Raw genomic sequence first — 27,662 nt, forward strand, 5'->3', positions numbered from 1 at the left:
CACGCAGCCAGTACTGCTTCCACACCGTTATTTAAGGAAAAAAAATACTGCTAGCTCAGAAACCTCCTAAGTCCAACTTGCAGCAGCTGTGAAAGCTGCCCAAGGAACTTGCACACAAACTGCAAATCACAGCGTAACATCAGCATTAGCAACCTACAGCAAGACACGAATTCATCACCAAATCCTGCATGGATTTCTGTTCCAGGATAACCATCCCTTTGTATTTAAGCATCCATCACACCACAGCTGTTGCGATGGCCCTTACACCTCTGAGCAGCAGGAGGGGAGTAGGTGGCATTTGCCTCCCTCCTGCTGCAGACTTTTATCCTGGCCCCTGCGAGCCCGGGCTGGAGACCCACAAGAGGGCGGTCGGGGTTGCATTTTCCATTCAACTACATAATTTTCCACGTTAGCATCCCAGGGAGGCTCACCACAGAGTCGCTTTTCATCTTCAGAGAGTAGCTATAAGTGGCCACAGAAGACAATGTAATTAGTGTTATCATATGCCACAATATATACAGATAAAAGAAAACGTTTACTGCAGATGAAGAAGCTAGTTATTAATCGTAGTCCCTGGGATGTTTGTGGTATGTGGGGCAACCTGTTTTTAGGGCTGCATCAGCCCACAGGCCTCCAGATCGCATGGCTGATCATGCTGGTGTTCATAGGATCAGGGTGTCTGCAACAATTGTGCTGTGTTTTGATGACTGAACCTTCTTCTCCTACTTCATTTATCCAAAAAATTCAAAGTCATCATATTAAAAATAGATACAAAATAATGGACAAATTAAATCTCTTCTTCTGAGCTCAAGAGAAACATTACAACATCAGTGTTGAACTTGGCATCGTCACATGCTTCATTCAGACCTAGATACTATCATTAGTATCATATACTCATGTCTTTGATAGCTCTTGAATTTTCACTATCTCCTGTTTCCACCTCCCTCCCTTCTCTGAAAGGAGGGCCATGCAGTGCTATTTTCCCCTTCTCCTGCACAGCACAGCCTGCAGGTCCAGCACCTTTCCTTCTCTCACATAGATACATAGAACGGTTGGGGTTGGAAGAGACCTCTGGAGATAACCTGGTCCAACCCACCTGCTAAAGCAGGTTCACCCAGAGTAGCCCTTCTCCAGAGGAGGAGACTCCACAGCCTCTCTGGGCAGCCTATTCCAGGGCTCTGGCACCTCAAAGTGAAGTTTTTCCTTGCATTCAGATGGGCCCTCCCATGTTTCAGGCTGTGCCCGTTGCCCCTCACCCTATCACTGGGCACCACTGAAAGGAGTCTGGTCCAGCCCCTTGACATCCACCCTTGAGACATTTATAAACACTGATGAGATGCCCTCTCTCTCCAGGCTGTTTGCTGCTCCAGCTCCTCCACCCATCCCATCTCTCCCTCCTGCCTCTTCACTCCTTCTTACCTCCTCACCCTCTTGTGCATCTCTCTCACATGTATACAGCTTCCCCCCCGCCGTGCCTCTCCCAGCATGGTGCCATCTCCCCTCACCTCCAAATACTCTGCGCTTTCACTGTCTGGAGTTGTTTTCCTCCAAATCCACCCAAGATTCTTTCCAATTTGGCTTTGTTTTGTGTTTTAGATACCTTCCACAACCAGTCAAAGCAAAAATATTTTTTTGGAAAGGAAATAAAGCAATGGGAAGGCCAGTTTATGGAACCCATTCAAAAACAACTAAAAGGCAACAAAAAAATAAAATGGTTTCTCCTCTGTATTTGACCCTGCAGAAGCCACAAATGCAAAATCCTTTTGATAACTCTGTATCATACCAAGAAGCATCAGAAAACAGCAGCTAAAGAGTCACAGCCCTTTGCTTATGCAGGAACTCATAGAATAGTTTGGGTTGGAAGGGACCTTCAAAGGTCATCTAGTTCAATCCCCAACTCAAGGCTCTCCGCCTGCACAAGGCAGAAGGATGCACTCACCACAGTGGGTGTGGACATAAAAACCTCCTTATTTCAGCTGGGGGACACTGAAGCCTCTGCCCTTTAAAGAGAGACATTTCTCTGGCCACCACAGCTGCAGAGAACATCCTGCCCACCCTGGTCACCACCCACTAGAGGGAAGCAGCTCACACAAGTTGTTCTCCTGCAGTGCCAAGGCCTGGACAGGAGCTGCTTCAGCAGTGAGCATCCTCTGCAAGACACACCTGACAACAGCAGCTGCCTTTGCTGGTGATACACAGGTGTGTGTACTTGGATCTGGCTCTGAAGCCTGTGCCCCCATTTCACAAGCTCTCACTCTGCTTTGCCCAGCCAAGCATGAGGATTTTCCTTACAGAGGTCACACCTCCCCACAGAGCTCTAGGAGCAAACACAAGTCACAGGCAGCAGGGATGCACTGAACAGACAGACATACAGAAATAGAATCACAGAGTGTCCTGCATTGAAAGGGACCCACAACTATAATCGAGTCCAACTCCTGTCCCTGCACAGGACAACCCCAGAATTCATGAATGATACCCTGTCGAGGGTTAAGATTGCAGGGTGACCATAAAACCCTGGCAGATGTATTGTTAACCCCCTCTCCCCCCACATTTCTCCCTTTTGCCCCTCCCTCTCCCCCCTTTCCACTCAGGACAGGCGATCGGGAGGGAAAGAAGGACAGAGAGAAGAGAGTTGGAAAAAATTAAAGATGTTTTACTAATGCTACTAATAAGAATAGAGAAAAATAATGCAAAATATACAAAACCAATCTTGAAAGTCTCAGCAACTGCAGAGCCGGCACCCGAAGTCCTGGATTGGACTCTGCAGCCAACCGGAGCTGGATTCAGTCTCTTACTAGGCCTCAGTTCGCAGGGACGACTAGCAAGGTCCTCTACTAATGTCGGCCATAGGGAAAAAAGGGACGAGATCCTCGTGATCTCCCACTTTTATATGAAGTATTTAGGTGAATGGAATGTTATACACAGTTGGTCAGTTTCTTGGTCACTTGTTTCTCGTCGCCCCTCTCGCGAGATGTCCATCCATGCTTATCAATAAGTTTGCATTCCATTGCTAGGTTTACCAAAACATGTGTCTGGTTCTCCAGGAAAATGCAGTTAATACAAAGGCTTTAGCTGACAGGCAAAATTCACTGAAAAAGAAACTTGTCTTTAACAAAACCAGGACATACCCCTGCCTTCCCATTGCATGGCAGGTACAGGCATGCATGGGAATGAAGACTACTTCCTTCCCTGTAACCCTCAAAAGGACAAAGTATTTCTCATTTCAACATAATTTTGGTGGTAAGGAGAGTTATACAGAAAAATAAAGTGTCTCACACAGCCCTGCCAGGACCTCAGCCCCGCTCCACTGGTGCTGCCGCGAGTTTGGCTTCAGCCGCCGTGTCCCTCTGGCGCACCTGCTGGACCAGAGCTCCTCAGCCTGGGCCCGAGCCCCAGGATCCGCTCTGCGTTTGCCAAGGTGGTCCCTGCTCACAGCCCTGAGATTAATTCTGCTCTGGCTGACAGGCCAGTTACTCAAATAATACAACATTCTTTAAAAATGGGGTTAATAAAAGCACTTTATCTTTCCATTTCAGCTGGCTCCCTTATCCTAGCTACATTTCAGGAGCAGACAACAGTAGCAACTAAAATGTACTGACAAGTCAAGGTCCTGCTGGAAATGGGGAAGGTCGGGGACACCATAAACAGTGATGATCCACCCAGCAAAGCTGCCTGAGGCAGATGTGACAGCTCCATCAACAGATCTCATCATCCATGTAGGTAAACTCTTGCACATAGATGCATTTTGTCAAGTCAAAACAGTCTGCCCACTTGCTATTATTCTCAAGGCCTTCCATCAATTTTTGATGTTTACTAGGTAACTGAAGGCAGCACATTGAGGCAAAGCAGGCTGAGTTATAGAAGTTAAATCTGCACCGTAGCTGGAGAAATGCACGGTTCACAAGTGTGCTTTTATCATCTGGACTCCATTAACCACAAGGAAACAGCCATTAACTAGATGATTTCCCCTTAAAAAGATAAAAAGCTAAAACAGGGGGAGAAACCTTCTCCGTTTCTTAAAATCCACAAGTACACAGATGACATGCAATGCTTTTCTGCAAATAGCAGAAGAAATAATCTTATTGCAAATTATCCTGAACCCACCTTTCACCTCTTTTCTGTCAAGCAACACAAAACCTTTTCAAACGCATCTTCTCTCACCTAGATGAAGACACGTGAAATTCAGCCAGCCAGTTCTGTTTGGGCAAAAACAAAGCAGGGATCAAAGCTGGTTTGTAACAAGCATTGAGTTTGGCCTTAACACACTGTTCTTCACCTAAGAGGCAAATAAGCTGGTTGTGGGCAATTTACTTGAATTTTAAACCCCAGTTTGGAGGCCATTTGAGAGCCAAGATGGACAAGAACCAATTTCAAGAAATTGAACAGCTGTTGTCATAATTGGGAAGGGAACACTTTTACAAAAAGACCCCAACATAACAAAGATATCAAAGAGCAATTTTATTTAGCTTTTTTGGCACAAAACTTACAAGAACTGTTTTGTTCCCTTCTTAAATTTAGTACAACTAGCAAGGAAAAAGGCATACTAATACATTTAATAAGCTGTACAGCAAGTGAAATGTGGAAAGAGGCACCAGAAAGATCTACCAAAAATCAAAGTGCATGAAAAATACCTACTCTGAGCGCCTCACGGTATTGTATTAAGGCACCACTCCTTTAGAAGGTTTGCTGAATACATCAAGTGTGCAACTTCTTGGTTTGGAATATAAGAGTCCTTCGGCCTGTATTAGAACTGGATACCACAACCTCTGAACAGAACAGCACTTCTTGTAAATCTCATATGGAGAAACGTCTGTCTGCCCAACGTCATCTCAGCCAGGAGAGTCACTGTCACACAGTTTGAACAAAGTAACATACATTATCAGAGCAACCAGCATTTAACTTCAGAGTTTTAAGCTGTAGTGTACACCAGGCCTATGAATTCTTTACAATGGTTTTATAGAAAAGAAATGCTGCAGAGACAAAAGTAACATGGGGCATACCAGTAACAAAATTGTTGATTATTTATCAAAAGAACTTTCAAGGACTTCCTGGAGTATCTCTTAAAAATCAAAATCTGAGTAGTGTTACAATCCAGAATAATTAAATACACTTTAAGAGAATATTACAAAGCTTCCTCTAGGACTAGCAATCAAGTCTGACAAATTCCACAAGACTTTCAGAAACTTTTAAGTACGTAGAAAAAGCCCATTATTAGACAGTGGTGTTTTTCATAACTGGAAATATTTAATGCAAGTACCTGTAACTGCAAATCATGTTATATTGGTGTGTGTATATATATACACGCACACACATACACACACTGAAACATCATTACAAGAGCCAGACACCTCAGTTCATTGTGGATTCTGCACATCACTGCTTTTAAGTATGACAGAAGTTGCACCAGGTGTTTGGGCTTTTTTTCAGCATCTTCATTGATAACTATTCTTTTAAGAACCAAACCACTTCAATTACAAGAGGAGGTACCACAGGCCAGATTCACATCTAGTGTAAACAGGTTCCAAACAACCAAACAGAAGTTGCATCTGCTTCTTACCAGCTTTGACTTTGGTTTTGCTGCTCAGCTGGATCACCAGTCTCCTTTACTTGCAGGAAGAAGTTTGATAAGAAATCAATGCCCATATCAAAACTGAAGTGAGAACCAGTAAATGCAGAATATCGTATCAAACCATCATACAACACCTCTACTGTAGAGAGTTTCAAACATCTCAGGAGCTTGAGACTGCTTAACCTGAACTCGGTAGAAGCACATTTCTCTATGGACATGCAAAGGCATTTAAATATGAACCCTAGGTGTTACAATATTTCATTTTTTGCCCTCTTACAGTGTAGACCTCAAGAATACAACCATGTGTCCCATTAAAAAAACAAAGCACCCTTTAGCATTACAAATTCTAAACAGCAAGGGCTGAAAAGAAGGGCATCTGGAAGTGATCTACACATTACAGAGCACAGCGTTTCACAAGTCTCAGAACAGTTTGGTTCATACTTTCTGGGATAACTTTCCCTGTACCTTTGCCCCAATACAGAGTTGTAGTTTTCAGTAACTCTTTTACCCCTGAATTCTTTGCTACCACATATAAAATATGCCACAGAAGTGGCAGTCAGGGCTTAACATTTAATGACATGTCCTTTTTGTCCTTTATTAACAATTACAATCAGCAGAAAGAAAAACTATTCACTCATTTATTTGATGATTTATATGTAAGTCATGTAGCAACTTAACATTGGTGTTAATACATTTGTGCTTCCGTTCTCTGGCACTTGGAGGAGGAATTCGTTTCCAGATAATCACATCTTGCTGAAGCATTCCTTTGCGTTTGTCCAAACTTGAATTCCCTTTAAAAAAAGTTAAAAATCAATAGGAGGAAATATACTTTGCAAACCTCATCAACAGACCTTCTTTCACAGAATACTCTGCAAAAAAGTCACACAGAATATGTTCCACAAGAATAAGTCAGAGACCACAGTGGAATTGGACCACACTGCCTATAATATATCAACATTAACACAGGACTGAGTTAGAGTGGGACAGAATACGTGAGAGGTTTCACGCTAGTGACTTCCAACCTTCTGTGACCGCAGTGTTCCTAGTTATTGAGGGTTTGCATCTGATCCCCCGCTGATACGATATATACACTTGCCTGGCCGTTCACAAACATACCTTTTTGCACATGCTAATCTGCATAACAGCATAGTTTATAAGCGCCTCCTTCAAATCATGATTCTTTTGTTCTTTAAACCGTTCAATGTCAGCCCAGGCACTTTTCACAAAGTCTCTGGAATTAAAAGCAATATTTCTGTTAGTAACTGGTTTACATTTTCCATCCTTCCTCTGAACCCTCAGCGGAGAAGCCATGTGTGACGAAGCACTCCATCTTTCAGTCAGTAAACCAAGTTCTGTAGTTATTATGCATCCCACATTGTCCTCATTTTATAATTGACATCTTCTTTAGGTTTGTAATCTAGAGAGTAAGTTTTACATGTGTTTGGTTCTTTTTTCTGGGGATTTTCTTCCAGTAAGCATCACTGCCCTAGAACCAGCATAATTTAGAATACACTTTTCTCCTTAGATGCTGTTTGGGTAACTAAGATCTTTATGCTGACATTCAGCACACAACACTGCACATTTCTTTGTCAATTGTCAAGTCAGAATCTTGGTCTTTTCAACCTGAAAACTTGCTTGTCATCAGCATTTGAGACACTCAAGTACAAACATTTACAATGCAAATTTGACTTGAACAATTCACTTGCAGAATTAATTGTGTTGGTTTGCTTGATGTGCCTCCAGGTCTCCTTAACTAAAACAGAGGTGGATTTCTGTAATTCATAGCTTTCATTTGTGCTGGACTATACATACAAGGCAAGTATTCACTTGAAAATTGCTTCCAGAGCTACAAAAACAGATCTCCACCAGTACTTCTGTCAAAATGATTAAGAAACTGCATTTACTGAGCGTTTTGTTGTTTTGAACTATTCATGAACTAGTCTTATCTTTCCAGCTCTAATCCCAAAATATTAGGAGATACCACATTTAACCCTTGTGTTATATGATGAACATGTTCTGACACCATCACATGGCTTTAGGAATGTTAGTTCCTATTTTTCACATTTGGCTTCCTGAAGAAAATTAGGGCACCGAGAAGCAGTTACTCAAACACAATTCACCAGAACTTCTAACATCTTTCGAACAGGAGTTAGTTGTCCCCCATATGAGAAGCTGCAGAATATGAGCTCAAGACCCATACACATAAACCAAACTAAATACTGTATTTGAATTGAATCAGCATTTGAGTCTTACGCTATTCAGCTGCAGACCTACAAGGCCACCTGCTAAACATATTACTAGCTGAACATAAAAGCAAGCAAGTCAGCCATTAGAGTGGGCTCAGTCACTGGGAAAGTCATCAGGTTTTACATAAGCCATGCACTCAGACCAGAAGCTAACTGCATGTACTGCACTTTATTTCACAGCTTGCAGCTGACAGGAGCTTTTATAGACAGCTCATAAACACCAAGAATATATTAAAAACACTTATAAAATGCAAACACCTTCAAGAGCATCCAGTCAAAGACTTTGCTAAGACAAGCCCTGTGTTTTCTTTGAAAAAGTCAAGCCCATTTACCTGCCCTCCAGATTTTTAGACTTAAGTTGTTCCTCTCCTTCCTGTATCTGCTCTTCCAGAACCTTTATCTTGGCTTCCCTCTGCTCTGGGGTTTCCTGCCCGAAGAGCTTGCTGGTCATCCCTTTCAGCGAGAATGTTCTCACAGTCTACAAAAAGCAAAGACACTCCAGGTTTGGGATTCTTGAGCATAGCCACAAGTCATTATGTTATTTTTGCCAATGTTTGGGCTTATTCTTATTATTCAGCTGATTTTTGGCTTTAACTTCCATTTCATAAATGTCCCATTGATAAGCAACTATAGAGGTACAGTAGCTCACATTATACTGAGCAAAGTAGAGAGGAAGTAATTTCACATTCAAACTCTTCAGACTGGTCTGTGGATTAGACCATAAGCGAGCCATTCCACTGACACAGATAACCTTTCAGAGCAATTTTCTTGCTCAAGTAGGAAAGAACCCACGTCTTGTGTTCTGTGTTAAAAAGAAAGTAGCTGCATATAGAGCATCAACAGATCCAACAGCAATATTAAGACTTCTAAACTTTTTTGAAGTTACCACTTTAAGATAAATTTTTAAGTAACGTTATCGTCCCTATAAAAGGGATTACCCACATATCAATAACATCCACCTTTGAAAAGGGAGTGGAAGCCTATCAGAATTTTCATTTTTAGGATAGAGTTGTTTGTATTATACTGCTCAGGTCGTATTTCCTGCAACCCTTTACTTGCTCAGTATTCAATAAAATAAATTTAGTACAAACAGCTTGTGTCACAAAGAACCAAGTTACTTTAAACCTCAGATGCCTACAGCTCATATGATACTGCTTCTCATAAGCAGCAGCCAGCATGTCAGTGCCACTTAAATGTCATTCTAAGTAAGCTGGCTTAAATAAAAAATAATTTTGAAAAGGCATCTTGGAAAAGAAAGTGGAAAGACTCACTCCTGTTGCCAGCTCCTCACACTGCTGTTTCTTAGATGTCAGGTCCTGTGCAGCCATTTCCAAGTCATATTGCATTAGTTCATGTTTCCTGCAAACTGCCCTGAAAAGTAAGCAATGAAAGACCTGTCATGTAATACTTTGTTTTGCTACGCTTCCCTCCATTTAAGCTTTACAAATGACACCGTGCTTTTTTTTCTTTGGCAGGCAGCACATTCAGTTATTTATCTAGCTTGAATTCAACAGCCTTATCACAAAACACATAACTGCAAATGCTGTAGTTAAGCAAGCTTGGATCAAAGTATAAAGAAAGTTCTTAGTACAGCAGCACTCTGCTCTTCTGCTGCTCTTTATAGACTCATTCCCAGACACTCTCAGTAATACCAGTCCCACCATCTACTTAACACCACCACCATAAAATAGTTCTATTAAAAATATTACAGAAAAATGATAGCTATGACAAAAGGTACCTAAAGATGGTACTCATCACAGCAGCAATGCAGCAATCATAAAATTATTCACATTTTTTTAAACAATGAAACAAGAAACTGTGCTCCTAGATTCATACAGTGCCTTTCATCTGGAAAAAGAGGAACATTCCCTCTGACCACCTGCAGTAAGTCCCAGTCCTGTGTGGGCTGAGGATGCTACATCCGTACTCTGCTGCCGGATGCACATTTGTCTCCCAGGAGAGGCTACTCATGCTCCGGGTTCCCACACAGCAGCCATCACACTCGCCAACCCAATTCTCTGCTGCACTACTGAACCTCTCCAAGAGGTTCAGAGCCAGCCCATGGACAGTACAACAGCTTCAGGTACAATCTTACAGCATAAAGCAATTTGCTTTTGTATCCACACTTATAAGGACTGCCCTATGAAGGCTAACGTTATAAAAAAAATTTTAAAACCCTCAGTAGTTAGATGCACAACACCGTACAGCAGATGAAAGTTGTACAAGGCACTTTGAAACTTGCTGGAATTTGTAAGGGCTGTGACAGCTCTGTTTGGCCTATCTCATATGAAAGCTGAAGCTTTCAGTACATTGGGGCACTATTTTGCAGAAGCCAAAGAAATAGTGTAATCAGGGGAATAAACAGCATTACCTTTCATAGTATACACACTTCACATTTCTGTTGCTTCACTGCTGATCAGCTCAGTTCTAATTTTTATTGCCACCCACATGGCAAACACACACAAGCAAGCGGTGAGAAAATGCAGATTCTGATTCTACAACACTGACATTCCCGCTTCTCAGAGAACAGAAGAGGATACCAAATGAAATTCTGTATCAACCCAATGTACAGAGAAAAGGAGTACAGCTTCCATTTGAGCTATACACTTCTATACATACCGTAGTGCCTCTGCATAGAAGAGATATTCTTTCAGCTGATCTGCATAATGTTCCTCTTCTTCCAGTATGTCATCAATAGAAGCTGCATATCTGGTGAAAAACAGCAACGGTTAAATACAAAGCCCCTTAAGTTAACCTTTTAAGGACTAAGCATACAGCAGGAAAGGAAGACACCTGAAACACCAGTCACAAAGTAAAGCAGTGAAAGGCACTTCCAAAAGCAGTTTTTCCTTTGTTTTTAATTTAACTCTGAATCAGCTATATAAACACTTCTGTTTCTTTGGTTGTTACTACATCAAATCTTCTGACTACAACAAGATCTACCATAAGTTTCCTGCTGAAGACGAGACAGTTTTTATTAAAGGAAAGGAAAACAATTTATTCCATTTCTTCAGTGAACTGTCAATAGGCAGCACCAAGACAGAAGAGACATAGTGCAGAAGAAACCCTGCAAGGCCTAAAGCATTAAGGCACAGGAACACAAGCATTGTACCTTCTGAAAAGCAAAGAGGCAGTATTTAAAAGGCTGCTTCCACTGCTCATTATTCAGCCTGAGTACAACAGAACTCACAGTGGTGCTCTGAACACCACAACATTGAGTCCTTCAGCTCCTTGATAGTGCATTGCTTTGTCTGCTATGTAAGTCAGGCATATCAATTCAGAGCAACAAGAAGTTTAAACCTGCCTTTTAGGGAGAAATCTGAAGTACAAGGGCTTGGAACAACTCTGCAGCTCTTGCATTCAGTAAGAGTTTCGTCACTTAAGCTGATGTCTCCTAAAAATGGAAAAAAACACTTCCTTTTTCTAGTTAATATGGCTTATTGGACAGTATTTAATAGGGACTCACTAACTGAGATGACTGTGCTCGGACACAATTGCAGACACAGGCCTACAGCTAAGAGGGAACAGCACATCTCACTTGGCACAGTGACAGAAATAGAACAGGCCACTTTAACTGGCAATACAGGGCACGTGCCACCAGCGATAAAAGAGAATCAATGAGATCCCATGACAAACTCCATCTATTCTGCCAGCTCAGCCTGGATTCTCAAGTATGTGGCAATCCCCTGCAGAGTTGCAGGCACTCTGAAGAGAGCACATGCCCATGCTTGTCTGGTGACCACCACACTGTAACTCAAATGTTCATTACAACATCTCTTGGCTTGAAAGATTTTGCAAAGTCTGAATTTCTCCCTTTCCTCCTGTGCCTCTCCAGTAACTGGCTCTACAGAAGAAGAGAGCAGAGTCTCAAGCTGAAAGGGAACTGGTAATATGACCTGGGATAGAACAAGAAATCCCTCTTGCTAGCTCTAAAAGGAACAACAATATCACAGACTCCTGGGCATCTAAGGGAGATGCTCCTGAAAGTTGTTATTACCACCCTCAGGGCTGCTCAGGATGGTGTGCAGACTATGGCTCTTCAAAGAGCGAGTGGCTACTTCCAGAGTAACTGGAAGAATGTGAAGCCTGAGGAAGAGTTGTAGACATGCCCATCTCTTCAAGTATGAATTTAAGTTTGGAAGCAAGATGAGTTGTTTTGAATCTCTGCAAAAATCAAAGACATGGCACACCCAGGAAAAGCCCTACCTAAGGCTACTGGTGATAAATAAGCATAACAGATGAAGTGACCAGCAACAGCAGATCAGTTTAGGTAGAGATAAAACAACAGGCAGAATGCAAATTCACATTAATAAAGTAAAGAAGAAGTACAAACTGTTGAAAAATATACTTGGTCTGAAAAAATCCTGCAGCCACACAGGTCATAAGTGGCTTACCCTCTCTATTTTTAAGTTCTTAAGTGCATTAATTTTAGTATAGTGGTTAGATTTCTCAAAGCAGCAGATGGGACATTTCAGTTTCAAGTAAGTTCTAAGTTTAGAGCAGTGCTAGAGCTCATCTGTGGCAGAACAACTCTCCAAAAAACAAACAAAAAACCCACCAAACAAAACCCCACCTTTTCTAGACAGGGTTTTCATAATGACACTTAAGTTTGATTTGAGGAAAAACATAGTAAGACAAGCTGTATTTTGGGCTGCCTAAGCTGAAGTTTAAATACTGGTTTGTCCTAAGCAGGGAGGCAAACCAAGGAAAATCTTAAGGAGAAACACTGCAGTGAAGGTACCCAATATGTTTCCACTCTTCATGGGAATCATCAACTAAACCCCTGTTTTAGTTTAGACTGCTTCCACCTGTCATGACAGCCTAGTTAATATAGAGATAAAGGACAACTCATTAATAGCACAAAGAACAAAAGTCAAGGGTCTGGTATATTTTTCTTTCATCTTTTAAATGACAGAGTTATAGCCATTCACTCAAGCTTTCTCAGCATACTCTCATTTTCTATTACTTTAGCAAGCTTCATCCTGTCATACAATGCACACCCAGAGGTGCTTTGGGATGCCTTCTCCAAATACTAAGCAGTTTTAGATCATACTAAACAACAACAACAACTCAAAAGTTTAAACAAACATCTAGTAATAACCACAGCATATGGAATAGATAGAGAATAATTAAATTAGCCTTGAAGTTTCACGTCTATATTAGGCAACCTTTGTGAAATAGCTTTCTGTCACAATAAACTCCCGTCTAATGTTATGGGAGTGGTAACTGGGCTGGTAAGTTATACTTTCAAGTGAGCCCAGATATGATCCCTACTGGTGGGAGACAGCACGGGTCACTGAACGAGTTTCTGAATCTCACCGCTGCTGCTTCTTGCTTGATCGTCACTAAGAGATGATTGTTGTACCGAGTGCCAGAGCAGAAGAGACAACAGACGAGGAAAGCTACCTCAGACACCATGCAGTGATTACGGTTACCCAGAAACTCACTGTCATTGCTCTGGATCTTTAACCCTGACTGTGTCACTGACAGAAACATTAAATATCTCAGGTGTCTAGAGGGGGTTCAGCCCCCTGACTGAGAAGTAAGACCTACTTCTTTTAGCTGGTTACATGTTTGACATCTCAGTGTGTATCTGAACCACTGAAAACCTACTTGTGCTGCCTTAACTCCTCTATATTATACCATGGTTTGGTAATTTAATGTCTGCATACTGTAGTAGTTGCTTATCATTGTATTCCACTTCAATTTTCTTCTGAAAGCAGAACGCATTCTCCATTTCTTCATTCTCACCAGAGCCCTCTGTCTGAAAACTATTACAGCATTTTTTGGGGTGCAAACCACCATGTTAGCCAAAACACACAAGTGTGAATAAATTATTCACAGGGGTTCAAATTCTTACAGATGTCATTAAAACATAATTATTCTGAAGAAGATGAGGGCAGAGTTTGGCATGTCTCTTCATACCCTTCCAGTTGACAAGGCATTAAACCAAGTACAAGCAGGCAGCAGTACATAAATCTGCACTGTAAACTAAAGTGGTAACTTCAACAGAAATTACACTTTATCAGTAAGAATGCTGCATGAAGATGTGAACAGCTTCCATCTCTTGACAGAGTTGTTACTTTATGTGTACTGTGCGATTACAGAAGCGGAATCAGAGCAATGAGAAGTTACACTGTTTCACTTACTATGTATGACTATCTGAAAAGCAGAAAGCACAAACCCAGAATACCACTTCTGCAAGCCCTCTGAAGTGCTAGACTCTTATTTTGAAGCTCTGTTTTGTATACTCTGCCAACTGACTCTAAAGATGCAAGGAGGGAGGATTTTCTACTTTATTACATCCAGTCAGTATTTATTTCAAGACTCTAACATTAGCGTTTCAGTGCTGATTAATTACATTTCTTAACTTTCTGTAATTAAGTCCAAATCTATCTACCATCTACTGCATGGTACAAAATGCTGCTATCAAAACCAAATGGATCTCATCAGGTCTGCAGTACATTAAAGTTGTATTCCACCAGTTTCTGGCATAGTAGCTTAGAAGAAAAACTGGAAGAATTCCAAACACTTCTACAATTTCAAAATAATAATAAAAAAAGAAATCCCTCCGGTTCTCCGGAGACCTTTTGAGCTACTTAATACAGTACATAGATGCTAAAATTGTGCCTGTATCTAAGTCACAGAAACACCCTAAACCTAAAAACAACGCGCCCCCAACTTTCCTGGTACTCTACTCATTATGTACTTTGGGATTGAGGGAAAAGAGAGGAAAGAGGGAGAGTTCTACATCTGGCTTACATCAAACTATCAGATATTCAGTCAGTACTTACACATCCATGTGGTGGCCAGCACTCTGCAAACCATCCCCCATCTCCTTTTCTATTGCACTCCACTCACTGTAGGAAAAACAAATGAGAAACAACATCACACATGAAGGGTAAGGAAGTTAATAAGCTGCATCCTGTATATAGTTTCTTTCCAGGTGACACCTGAATAGAAATTGCCTCAAAGCCTGGCTTAGCCAACCTCTTTTCTTCTTCTTAAGCAGCAACACTGACAATGTGGCAAGGCGATTTTCAGCACAATTGTCCCTGCCACCTAAACTCATCCTCACAAATATACTGAAGTTTGGGATTGGTTTTGAGCAGAAAGAGTCATTTAAATAGATACAATTCAATTTTAAAACAAAACAAACACACACATAAAACCAACACAATACTAACACTTAAGGAAAAAGAGGGAACTTTCTAAACCAGAATTTGGCCTAAGATGCTCATCAAGAAGAAACTAAGCTTTCCAGACTTACAACACATCAGATAGAAGCCTTTCATTCCAAAAACCAGAAGGTGAGACTTGACATTTGCAAGCATTTTACTGCTCCTGAAACTCTTTGCTGTATGTAATTTTCTATTTTCATAGTAAATTGCTGTTGAGTTCTTATTCATTAAAAAAATAACTTGCAATCCCCTCATTACTGCAACTACCTATTCACATTAGGGAGATCATTTAGATAGAGACAGAAACAGAGCTGCAATAAAGATAGCAAGAGCCTTGTTCAGGCCATCAAGTATGTACACTGCAATTTTAATGGTGTTCTCAGCTTTGTGAAACCTTATGAGATTTCTTAGTTACCAGAATTACACCCACCACTCTTTTTACAAAAAAAAAGGAGTAAGTCCCTTTATATTGCACATAATTTATGTCTAATGCATCTATCCCGTCCTTCACTTTTTCATAAACATTCCACTCTGCTGATGTTGACATTTGTTTGTCTTTGTGTTATTACAGAACTACACCTAATTTCACTTTAAAACCCCCAACAAGAAAGACATCTGCAATCCATTAACCCTGAGAATTAAATTTAGCACTTGAACAGTGTGTAGAAGCAAGAGGTTTCCCTTAACCAGAAGTTTAGATTCTTTAATTCTCCAGTGAGATGGAAAACTGGAGCACGCAATTCACTCATATAAATCAAAAAAACATTGGCAAATTCACTTTAAAAATAACAGATATAGTTGTTGATTTTTAATCCTTAAAAGTACCTAGAAGCTTTTCAGAGACAACTGCATGAAAACAGGCAGCAAGTTACTCTCTAAAGATACAGAACGCCAATGTAAAACCAAAAGCCCCAAGGGTCTGAAACACAAACCAAAAAGCTAAAATCTTCCACTTGAAACTAAGCTCAGCAGATCTGGAGATCACTGTATCCAACACAGAAAACTCATTTGAACAGCAACGTGAAGTTTTTCAAGGCAAGCATTTAAATGTTTCAGATATACTTTTCAAAAGCATAACAACATAACCAACAAATCCCCTACTCTATACACACACATCTCTCCTATGTACATATTTAAAAAATGGATTAACTCTTACCTGAATACTCTTCCATAGTTGCCATGGACTTTATAGACACCATAGAGCCGGTCTGCTACCCTCTAAAAACAGAGTCAATTTTTGGTCATCAATTTTAAGTGCAATTCCTTTGTGAAAAACATACAAACTTCAAGATAAAGCCTTAATGTTTTTATACAGATAAACAAGGTTAAGCCTAAATCTAATCTAAGCCACTACTGAAGGAAAAATCAACAGCATTAAGTCTTTGAAGACTGAAGTCACAGTCAATGCTATATTGAAAAGTAACATTTCACATATCTCTTTGGAGGTGCCCATGTACAGGATACGTCTATGAAGATCACAAATCAAGTTACCTTCAGTTTTTGAAAACCAGATGTAAGGCATACTCTCCTTCACCCAAATAATGCCAAATTTATATACACACTTGCTTATTTAACACAAAGATAGCAAAACAAAAGTCCATCCTGACACCAAGAATGCAGGGAAAGCTTCAGCAAAACTGTAACAAGTGACTTGATTTTTCCATCCAGCTCAGTAAAACAAAGGAAATAAGCTATATCCATTGCAGAACTTACTGCTCAAGCTAGATATGTCATTTCAGCTGTTTGGAGAGTCAGTGCCTGCTGCAGTCAGTGCTACAACACTGGCAACATCCTCAGAAGAAGGGACCACATGTACACTCTGAAGAGTGACTTGTAATCCAGATAATGCCCTTGTAACTGTGACATACCAATGAATGAGACTGAAGCTTGGTAAGAGTTACCATTATTGGTCTGTCAAAGCACTAAAAAGGAAACAAACAAATTGCCCAATAGATCTCATGCACATATTGCCCTGAGTAAAAGTCACTGTCAGTACACCACCAGTGATTAATCCTCTCAAGAACTTCAGCTCAACACAGCAATCAGTTACTGTCCTCTACACCGCACAGTTTCCATCAAAAATTAAATCCCTGTAGAACATACTAAAAAGCAGGATCATGCTCCTCATTATTGGAATTGTAATTTTCCATTTCCTTTTTGTGGCTTTTAAAAAAAAACCAACTTCCATTCTCAACCCATAGAATATCTTGATGCATGACATAATTGTTCTCGTAGTTAGAAAGAACATTATTCACTACAGAGCAAAGAACAAGCCAAAGAAAGAAAAAGTGTGCTGGGAAGCACACACGATTCATACTACAAGCTGTGGAAAACTAAGTATTATATGTCTGACCAGAAAACAGTGTTTTGGGGCCCTTCCCAGCCCAGACATGCAGCAAAAGCAACTTGTCTGCTGAGTAGAGAGAAGCAGATATCTTGATTCACTTTAAAACACCTCCCTCCAATATGTGACCAGCAGGGGAGCGGGCAGATTAGCAACATGTATATATTTGTTCCTCTGATGACTGTCAAACTTGACAATAACATTGGGAATTCTTCCCCTTCCCAAATCTGTACTAAATCAGCACCTCCTCCTTGCCACCTCCTGCTCCAGAGCCAGACTCCTCAGGCAAAACTGCCCTTACTCTAGAGTAGATACACCAGTTCTCTTGACTGAACAAGAAATACTGCCTCGGAAATGAATTATACTGTTTGTCACGACACACATGGGAAATACTTACAGCTCTCACTCGCAGAAGGTGTGATATGACAGACTGCAGTTCATCGCTATAGTGTTTTAGTTCAGTAAATCTCCTGGGAGCAGGAAACAGATAGTACATCATTAGGCATCATGAAAGCAAGTGTGACAGAACGTCAGATAGAGCCACAATGCCACAGCCAGCGAGACACAGCATGAATTATGCTGAGGTGGAATTATCTGAAGACTCCTAAAAAAGTGACTGCAGAGTTTAATTTCCCTAAAGTGAACAACCCAACACTTGCATAACATTTTTTGTGTAAATGGAAGTTCAGAACAATTTAAGAGATACATTTGTATGAACTACAAGTAGTTAACTGAAATTATTACATAATTGTATTGGGTATCAGCTTTTTTAAAAAATAGGATTTATAAAAGCAAGCGTGAGTCAACAGGAAAGAATAGGAAAGCTTCAAATAAGTACAAAGCTAAAGTCTGCTGAAGCATACATATTTCTTAATAAAAATGTATTAATATTTCTGTCCTGACAAAGCTACTTCACTTTCAAGCTGCCATCCAGCCAGTTTTTAATACAGCCTTTCAGAAGTTCACAGAATCACTCACAATTACCACAGTTCCCCTAAGGCTAAGCCGTACAGTAACTGGAACTAGTTACGCACAAAACCCTAGAGAGACCTGTACCTGCACAAGAGCCACACAAGGCTAAAAGCGACCAAGTTATTCCAGCTTAGTGAAGCACCAGTCACCTCTGCAAGGGACACACACGCTGCTGGCCTGCCACTGCTGAAGGAAAGAGGCCTTTTATCCACCACCCTAGTTAAGCCTTGGTGGTAGTTTAAGTCAATATATTTAGCTTGTGCTCATGACAAGACTGGATCGGTTGCCACAGCTTTGTTAGTGACAGGTAACCAACTAAGCCACTGCAACAGCCTCTTCTGTACACGCAAACCCTCCCTGCTACACACAAGTCTGACTGGTGACCTACTTTGGTGCACAGGAATGTGTATTTCATCCAGAGGGGAAGCCACAAACAGCTTTACCTAAATTACTGAACAATGATCTGAAAATAAACAGACAGAAGAACACAACTCAAATTAAGGAACGGGAGAATGAGATTAGCCTTCCAGGTTGATGTCTGAGCATTAAAACCTTCAGCCCTCCCTCCCACAGCAGGCACACAGTCAGGCTTTGTGTTTCAGAACAGTTTTACCTGAGAGGTCTTACTGAAACGTGTCAGGTCACTTGTTCTGTGTGACCAAGTACGAAATTCCAGGGTTTTTCCATTTAACACCTCTTCTTCCCCTGCCAGGAAGTCTTCCCCTAAAATATTCTCCTCCTCACATTCAGGAAGAAGGAGCTTTATTACCATTTCTAATATTTTTGATCTCCAAGGAGCATCTTTTATAAGATTATGACACACACCGGGTTAAAGTACATGAAAAGATTTAAAAGCCAGTAGAGAAAGTGTATGGGATAAAACCAGTCATTGAGCTGCACAGTGGGGTTTAGCGAGCAATCATTTCAGTTTACACTTTATAAAATATGCACTAGGGCTGCATGTTGGACAGCTGCAGACATGCACAGTGAAGATATTTGAAATAATTGAACTAAAAACAAAAGATTAAAAAGCATGCCTTCAGCTTGGGAAGACTCCTCTTTCCACTCCAGAAATTCATAATGAAAAGTTTTATTTATCCTGTTTTGTGGCAAGAAAACTTCCAGGAATGCCATACTCCCTAAAGGCAAGAGTCAGGAACCTAAGAGAACTTCCAGCATCCTGGACCCTAGCAGCAATACATTATCTCCTGTGCCAATTTCTCCTCCATATAACAATAATTAATAATTTTAGTAATTATAATAATTAACAAAAAAAGTCACCACTTCAGAACCAAGCTGTCTTTTTATTGTCTCAGAAAAACATAAACCAAAGTGATGCTATTTTTTGCCTGATCTTCCATGAAGATTCAAAATTTTACAAATATAATCTTTCAGAAAAAAAGGGGCTTTAAGAAACTAGTGGTGTTTATTTCTCAAGTATTTGCTTAAGTCCTACTCATTGCTCACATATAGAAATTACATAATTAAAGTAATTTCAAAGTGAGTTTGGTGAGGCACACCAAGGGTTGTTTATTTCCTAGTGGATCATGAATAAATTGTGAAAGGAGACAGTTTTGATACTCAGTAACTGAAGCAAGCCCAGTGCTTTTCCATTGGTTTTACTGATTCTGCGACATTACCAGTCTAAAGATTTAATTGAGCTGTTTAATTGTCTTCAGACAAATGAAGAACTGATCAGGTCACATTTCTGTAGGAACATCACTAGGTTTCTTCTCAAAAATATCTTTTACAGTAACAGCAAAGAAAAGGTTATTTATAGGAGACAGTATTTCAGTATCAGTTATCTACTTTGTGCGTTTTGCGCAGCAGAACTCCTCCCTACACCAGGAAGGGCAGCACCAGTGTCCTGTTTTGTGAAGGAAGGTATCAACACTACAAGAAAGGAAGAGTTTACTAAACAACAAGCCACTTGACAACCTACCAGACAAATAAACAAAAACAAAAAACACAAACAAACCAAAGTTACTCTTTGTTTAAGTTCTGGCTTAGGAAAGGATTTAGTGTCTTCTAGAGAAACTTTTCACCAAGAAGAAAGCTACTGGTCTGATTATAGCACAGAAGGAGAACAACAAGATGGGTGCCATGAAGCTGAATAAGACAGGGCTGCAGTAGATACAAATTTACCTCTGAGTATCAGAATATCACGTTTTTATCACTATATAAAATTCCATCATTAATTGCTTCCCATAGGAGGAGGTTTAGTTTCCAGTCTATATTGAAATACTGGCAGCATCGTTTCAGCTGTTTAAAGCTCCTCAGGCTGCTCTAAGCTGATGGGTGCAGCTTCACAGCACCGCAAGGCAATCTGGACAGGGAGCTGCAGCTGTTCTTCACCTGAACCCTTCCTGGTCCAGTAACTTGAAAGCCTACACTCTCCACAGTGGTCACATCTCTGGTTTCAGCAAGGTGAGCTTGCTCAACACACTTTACAAGCCAGTCACGCAAGCACCAAAGGTAACCGAGGGGTAAAGTGTCAGATTCCAGGCATCTCAAGCATTAAGCATGCTGGGCAGAGCAGGGCACTATTCTGCCTGTTAGAGCTGCACACACCATACTAAATGCTCTCCAGGAATTAAAAGTTATGCTCATCAGTTATTTATTAAACAGCTTGTATCCAAAAGTTCAATTTGGAAGCTATGTAGGTGGCAGAATACAATAGAAAGCATGTGCCAGATCTCTTCAGTGCTGTGAAATCTCTATTGAGAGACAGATACTCAGGGACTGGTTTGGTTAAAAGCCCTTCCTCACATTTTCCTTGTATTAACTCTTTTCCTGCTTTTTATCAAGCCACTTCTCACAACAGGTTTGCTTTCCAAAACATTAAGTTAACTCAGAAGATAACAGTATATTCCTCACCTCAGCCTTAACCAGTCTTGCCCAACTAGGCCTACAGGCAGGCTCCTGGCTAAGTCTCCCTGCTGTGAAAGCAGAAAAGGCTTAAGTCCAAGCTACAGATGAAGACTGAGGATGAAGCATTCAAATAAGGGACCAATTTCACCTGTAGCTACTGAGAGAATTGCTGTCTTTTGATATCATTGATGACTTATCTCTTATATTAAACCCCAGCTAAAAGCTTCCTTGCTGCCACAGAAGGCTGCAAAAGAAAACAATAAAAAAGAGGGAGTGCACCAATTCACAGATAAGAGGTACAGAAAGGTATGTACCCTCTCACATCCTTAATACAATACCCATAGAGGCTGGAGAAGTACAAAGGGAGCAGGCAGAAGAAAGCACTCAGGCATATGGCTGGTCATTCCCTAAACAGCATCTCCTATTGCCACTGTGGGACAGCAGATGAACCCCAAAGGGCATTTCATACAGGTCTCTATGGCTTATAGTTGGCAAACTGCAACATCTCTTCATCCTCTTTCTGCACACTGTTTCTAACTATCACAGAAGTAGAAACTAATTTTACCCTTCTCACATCACCTAGAGTGTGATGAATGTCCCGCTACATACCCTGACAACTCTGATCATTTTTTTGATCTAGCCAGTTGCTCTAGTGCCTGTCCCAGAGCTTCTTAAACTGCAACAGAGCTGAACTGACCTCCAGGCTCCCAAAAGCACCTGTGAAGAGTGGCACATTGAAGAGAACTCTGAACTGCAACATCAGGGTGCATCATCCAGAATTGCACACTAGTCGATTTTGGGAAGACATCCTATATATCTGTACTCTGTTCACACTTGCAAAGATTTCTTTACAAACAAATATTAAGAGGTGGTTCTTCAGAGTCAGTTTTCATGTAACCCTTCCTTTTAATCCAGCTAAAATGGAAGACTCATTTTGCACAAAGCTACGGCATTTTTCTGAATGTTTCCTACTCCTAGGCACAGGATTTATCAAATCTTTTCACACTACCTCCTTATTGGGTTTCTGTTAAGATTTGAAGTGCAGAAAGATAATTTTTCTTTTCTGAACTTATTCTAAGGATATAGAATATTCCGTCATCTGAAGTTACGGTTTTAAGTGAAAAAGGGAAAACACAGGAAGAAGGATGTGGAATCTTACTTGTCTGGGTTTTTCACTCTGAATGTTGCATTAAGAGCTTTTAATCTGGAATCTGCCTGAAAAAAAAGGGAAAACACATTTTGTTAATTTAATGCAATTAAATTTCAGTGACAAAAAAAATCTCAGCCTTCTGGCAGCACCATTAGAAAAAAGTTCTGCCTCCCTGGCATATTTAATCCTTCAAGCATTGAACAAATAGCTGCCTTGCATGTCTGAATTTTTTTCATTAAAAGGTAAAAAAATAAGCCCACTAAGCTATTTTTGTGAACTAGGGTGTAAACAGTATCAACTAAATTAAGCTGGTATAATCCAAATCCCACAAAAATAGTCCCTTCCTAAAATGTTACACAAATCAGAGTTAAGATACACAACCCTACATTCTTTTTAGATGAAGCAATCAGGTAACATAAGACCATATGGACAAACTATTTTATATTTTTCAAACCAAAATAAAACTAGTGGCAGAGTGACCTCTATATGCTCTTTATTACCAGGAACAGTTCCCCAGTGAAATCAAAATCTTTTATGTGGTGTTCTCTTTATTTTATTACTTGCTTTACAGAAAATATGTAATTTGTATATCAGAATAGAAGCATTCTTAATGCAATGTTATTTTCTATAACAGAGCATATATAAATCTCTAAAGTTCAATACCTAATTAAAAAGGTAGTTGGCTACTTTGAGATGTTGGTTTACCAATGACTGCAACAGCAGTATGGAACCTCTCTAAGGAGGTGGTTTTGGTTTAATTGAACATTAAACTGCCCAATGGGTATTGACTCCAACACAGATTAGATATCCCAGCCTCACCCACAGAGGACCTGTATCACCACAACTTCTAATTTCTGTATGGCATTTTCCATACAGCTCACTTAGGGCTCATCTATACTGCATGAAAACTCCAACCCCAGGAACATGGCTGGAGTTTACTTTTGATGAAAACATCCCTCTTTTCAGGGAAAGAAAAATAAACACATCTTGTGGGGTGTATAGATTCCCTGCAGTGTTCTCTTTGAGCCAGACTGTGCCACAACTGCTGGCAGCCAGTTACTTCACCATATTTGTTAGTGCTGGTGTATGACACAGGAATATTTTGCGCACTGTTACAGCCAACTCTGAGCCTGAAGAGCTATTTTGAATTTTACATTGAGGGAAACACAGTGTTTTCCCAAGCTAAGACCAGAGTGCTTCCTTTAGGACCCTTGCAATAGCTTCTGCAGATGAGACAGGCACAGTTTGAGACTGTTTCACCTCCCACAGCATTGGGGCTGAGCAGAAGATCCCATATTTGAGTATCACTGCAAGTTCCTTTCACTTCCATATCTGGAGGGCACTTAGGAAAGCATCTAAATTGACAGAAAAGCAGCTTTTTTCTTGCAACTAGGATGACAGGTACTGATGGAAATCTTGCTAACTTTAGCTGTCCTCCAATCACTAAACTACCAACACAAAACAATCCATAAACCCAATGTAAGCGAATGAAACCTGCAAGACTAGGACTGACTGATATTGGAAAAAGACAGGTACATTGTCACTGCCACACACAGCGCTCCTTCAAGAATATTTTGCAAAGGGAAGACAAAGGCACCATGGGGAAGCGTGTCCAGGACAGCACAAGGAACACAAAACACTGCAGTAACCACAAGTCCCAGCCTTTAGGATCATTCAGAGTGCTCCATGGGTTTATATGGCCTTGGACCTCCACTGCTGCAGCCCAACAAGTCATTACACAAGCCAGGAAGATTTCAGGCTGTGCAGACACACCTACATGTACTCCTCACACATTTCTCACAGTACAAACAGCACCTGGGTACACTGACTTTAAATCAGAGTCCTTCCCTCTAAGTCGCTATTTCACAAAATACTGTATTTATAATCAACAGCAGGCAGCAAAGCCATTTGAGTTTGTTGGGACAGCACGCACATTCAAGAGGTTACACTTGAAAAGTATCGCTTCCTACATTACATTTCCAGGGCAAGTTTCTGCCTTTTGTTACAGACACACAGTGCTCTCAAGGAAGAGTTCAGCAGTACACAAGCACTCTCAGGCAGGAACCAAGATTCTGCCAATGCTCAGCTATATAAGTAGGGTTATTTCCTTCTTGCCATTAACAGCACAGTAACTCCCACACATCACTTTCGAGCATTTGCAGAGTTACACTGCTAGAAAAACAGTTGTTCAGTCTTAAACTTGATTTAAGGGTAATACACACAATCATTTAGAGATGAACTCCCCATCAAATGACGTACAGCCGAGGAGTTTTCAGACAACTAACTCCTACTATGATCCTACAATCATTTAAGTAGACTAAAGATGGGAATTTTCTCCTTCCTAAACAAAGGGTTAAAATCCCAAGCAAGAAAATACCTTAAAAAACAAAATTAAGTGCTGGAGGCAGAAGGGAGCAGAGGCATGATTTAATCATACAGTTGGCAGAGTAAACAAAGTCTCCAACATCAACATTCAACTATAACATGCTACACTGCATTAATGCCTAATTTAAAGTTTAGTTAGCCGGGTTCAAGCCCTTTGGGACAAAAGACACATCCTGCTTTAATGCATTAGCAGCAGAGACAGCAGCAGCATGTAAACCAGTGGTCTGGTTCTAGTCTAAAACATGTAGTGAACAGGGGTTTGTTCTCCTATGTAGTGCTAAATAACCTCCAATCTTGAGGGGTTTATACTTCAGACGTTGAATAAAGAGAAGATGCCCTTTCCCAGGCTTTTACAAAAAGTTATTTTTCTTTACTAAGAAAACAGGAACTGTTGAAAGGAAACTACACATGTGATCAAATCTAGAAGGAAAACAGGACTTGCTCATCTCTCATTTAATCTACTATATGGTTTCAGGTAGGCAAATATTCTCAGCACTCTGCTATGAGTTTTATTTTATGCACACGTCACTGTGTGCACTCCTGAACATACCCTGCCAGTAAAAACCTTCTGAACTCTTACAGTGTAAGTTGAAATAAAGATGTGTTGACTAGGAAAATACAGCTTGAGAGCTTTACATTTTTTATATTATGAATACTAGCAATATGCAAGCCCTACCAATGATGGAAGAGAATTATTGTCAACTATGGGCTCAAGTTCATTAAAGCTTATAAGGATCACAATTCTACATTACTGCCAGAATTACAAGGTTGAGCATCAAACATAGGCACATATTAACAAGCCTCCTAGAGAACTTCACAACTGAAGTCTTCCCTATTACATGCTACGGACACCACTGTTTTTTTGTAGTTACAAGTATACATAAAGCAATGCCTCTAACTCATTCTATCAGCAAACAGTCCTTCAAAATAATAGCCTAAAACACGTTTGCTGGAGTATTTCTGTGTCACAGCAGTCTTGAGACAAACAATTACAGTAATTACCTTTAACTGAAATCCAGTCTCATTCACCATTTCTTTCCATCCACTTTCCTAAAAACACAGGAAAAGAACGTTGAGTAAGAGTTACTTAAGAGTGCCACAGCTTTTGCAAGCCCCTGTATCAGTCCCTACATCACAAGAGCTTCTCCAGTAAGCCTGGTTTCTGACTCTGCTACCTTCCCCACGACTTTCCAAGAATCTGGGTTAAAAATAACATGTCATTATGTTGTGTTTGCATACTAACCTCCCCCCAAAAAACAGTCTCTGCACTACTCAATTACCTCATTCTATCAACTGGGGGCAGGAGCCACACAGCTTTGTCTGAAGAAGGAGCTCAGCTCTTTAGAAATAAGAGTAGTAACCATCTATTGCCTATTAGATCAGCAGCAGCTCCAAGGACCTTCACAGGCTGAGGCAGAGAGCACACAGAAAACACACAGGTCACAGCTGTTTACAGTGCACATGCGGTCACCTCGCTCACGTGTAGTTGGTTGTCCCCTGTTGCCAGTTCCCATACACTGGTTCATCTACATGCTATACCGTGTGGCAGTAAACATACCTGCAGAGGCCACTACTTGGGAATCTCTCAAAGCACAGAAAAAAAGACATCCAACATCTCCTGAAGTTCAAAACCACAGAATGCAATACTTTAGCTGACAATTGGATCACAACTTTCGTGACAACATACTGTAGTGGTTTTGGACCATGACACATACAAATGGATCACGAGTCAAATCGCAAAGCTAAAGAAACCACGGATATCCAAAAAGTGAATTGGAAGCCAGTACTGTCTCTGCAGCCAGCGGTACAGCACGCTAACTATTATATTTCAGCTTTAGTCCTAAGGAAGCTTTCCCAACCAATACACATTAAGTTCCCAATACGCTGTTCCAAAGAGGTGGAAATTCTCTCTTCGGAACCTTAGAACTAGACTGGAAAAATGCCATAAGGTACTTCAGAAGCCCTGTTGTACAACTGCAGTGGGCTGTTAAAGTCTTCAGATGGACCTGTCCACCTGAAGTTCACTCACACTGTCTATCCTTCTTCTAGATACAGAACAAGCTGTGGGTCAATGGCAGGGAAGAGGAGTAAAAAGACATCATCTTAAATAAATAATTGCTAATGAATGTATTTAGAAAGCACAACACTTTACTATACCTGTGTTAAAAATGAATAAAAGATTTTGTCTTGGCAAAGAACAGGATGCGAAGCCACACGTAACAAGAAGTTTTCCAAACCAATTCTTCTTCTTTCCACAAAGTCTGGATCCATATTATCTGCTGATAGCTTATGCCAAACAAAGTCAGCCTATTTAAACAGAAGAGTGTTAATAGTAAATAAATAGCAAACAAGACAAAGCAAGCTGCAGCCTCAGCTTTCCTTACCCTTTTTTCTGGCAAAGGGGGAACAACAATATGTGGATAGGTGACCGACAAATAATTCCTCAGTAACTCAAATTCACTGTAACGTCGCCACAGGGAGTCCACTGGGGCACACTGTCCCTCACTCTGGGGCTCAACAGCTCTGAAACATGAAACAGCAAATTCAAGCATCAGTAAGCTATCAACTCCTTCCTCATACCATCAGTAAAATTATAGCAAAGGTCCTGAAAATAGTTACCCAGTAATCATTACCACATAACTTGCCTATAGTCTAAAGTAACCTTATTTTCACATCCCATATATTTCTGATTTCTGCCTGACAGCATGCTTTATTTTTTCAGAAACACAGGCAAAGTCAATACATTTTCATCACACCACAAACAAACAGGTAGATCGCAGTCAAGTAAAGAGCCACACAAGTGACTTAGCTCATGACACTACAGAATTAGACATATTTCTCTTGGAACAGTGTCAGGTTTCAAGCCAGCAGAATTTCTTAAAGCAGCTGAAGGATACAGAGTATTACAAGAAAGAACTTACTATTCAATGGGAAAGTCTTCACT

General features: G+C 40.5%; 1 protein-coding gene across 1 annotated transcript in view; it reads right to left on the bottom strand.

Moving 5' to 3' along the window:
* Positions 1-4,451: 4,451 nt before the first annotated feature.
* The window catches only part of SNX4 (sorting nexin 4), a 33,766-nt gene continuing 10,555 nt past the window's right edge, over positions 4,452-27,662 (bottom strand). The window contains exons 3-14 of the mRNA XM_080347023.1: positions 27,103-27,241; positions 26,876-27,025; positions 25,721-25,768; positions 22,343-22,398; positions 17,738-17,810; positions 16,153-16,214; positions 14,610-14,675; positions 10,435-10,524; positions 9,087-9,186; positions 8,148-8,293; positions 6,686-6,800; positions 4,452-6,360 (exon numbers count right to left, since the gene is read on the bottom strand). Coding sequence (XP_080203149.1) covers positions 6,313-6,360; positions 6,686-6,800; positions 8,148-8,293; positions 9,087-9,186; positions 10,435-10,524; positions 14,610-14,675; positions 16,153-16,214; positions 17,738-17,810; positions 22,343-22,398; positions 25,721-25,768; positions 26,876-27,025; positions 27,103-27,241 — 1,093 coding nt within the window. The 3' untranslated portion in view covers positions 4,452-6,312. The remainder of the gene's footprint in view (positions 6,361-6,685; positions 6,801-8,147; positions 8,294-9,086; positions 9,187-10,434; positions 10,525-14,609; positions 14,676-16,152; positions 16,215-17,737; positions 17,811-22,342; positions 22,399-25,720; positions 25,769-26,875; positions 27,026-27,102; positions 27,242-27,662) is intronic.

Source organism: Nesoenas mayeri (assembly GCF_963082525.1).
Source record: "Nesoenas mayeri genome assembly, chromosome: 6".
Classification (NCBI taxonomy): Eukaryota; Metazoa; Chordata; class Aves; order Columbiformes; family Columbidae; genus Nesoenas; species Nesoenas mayeri.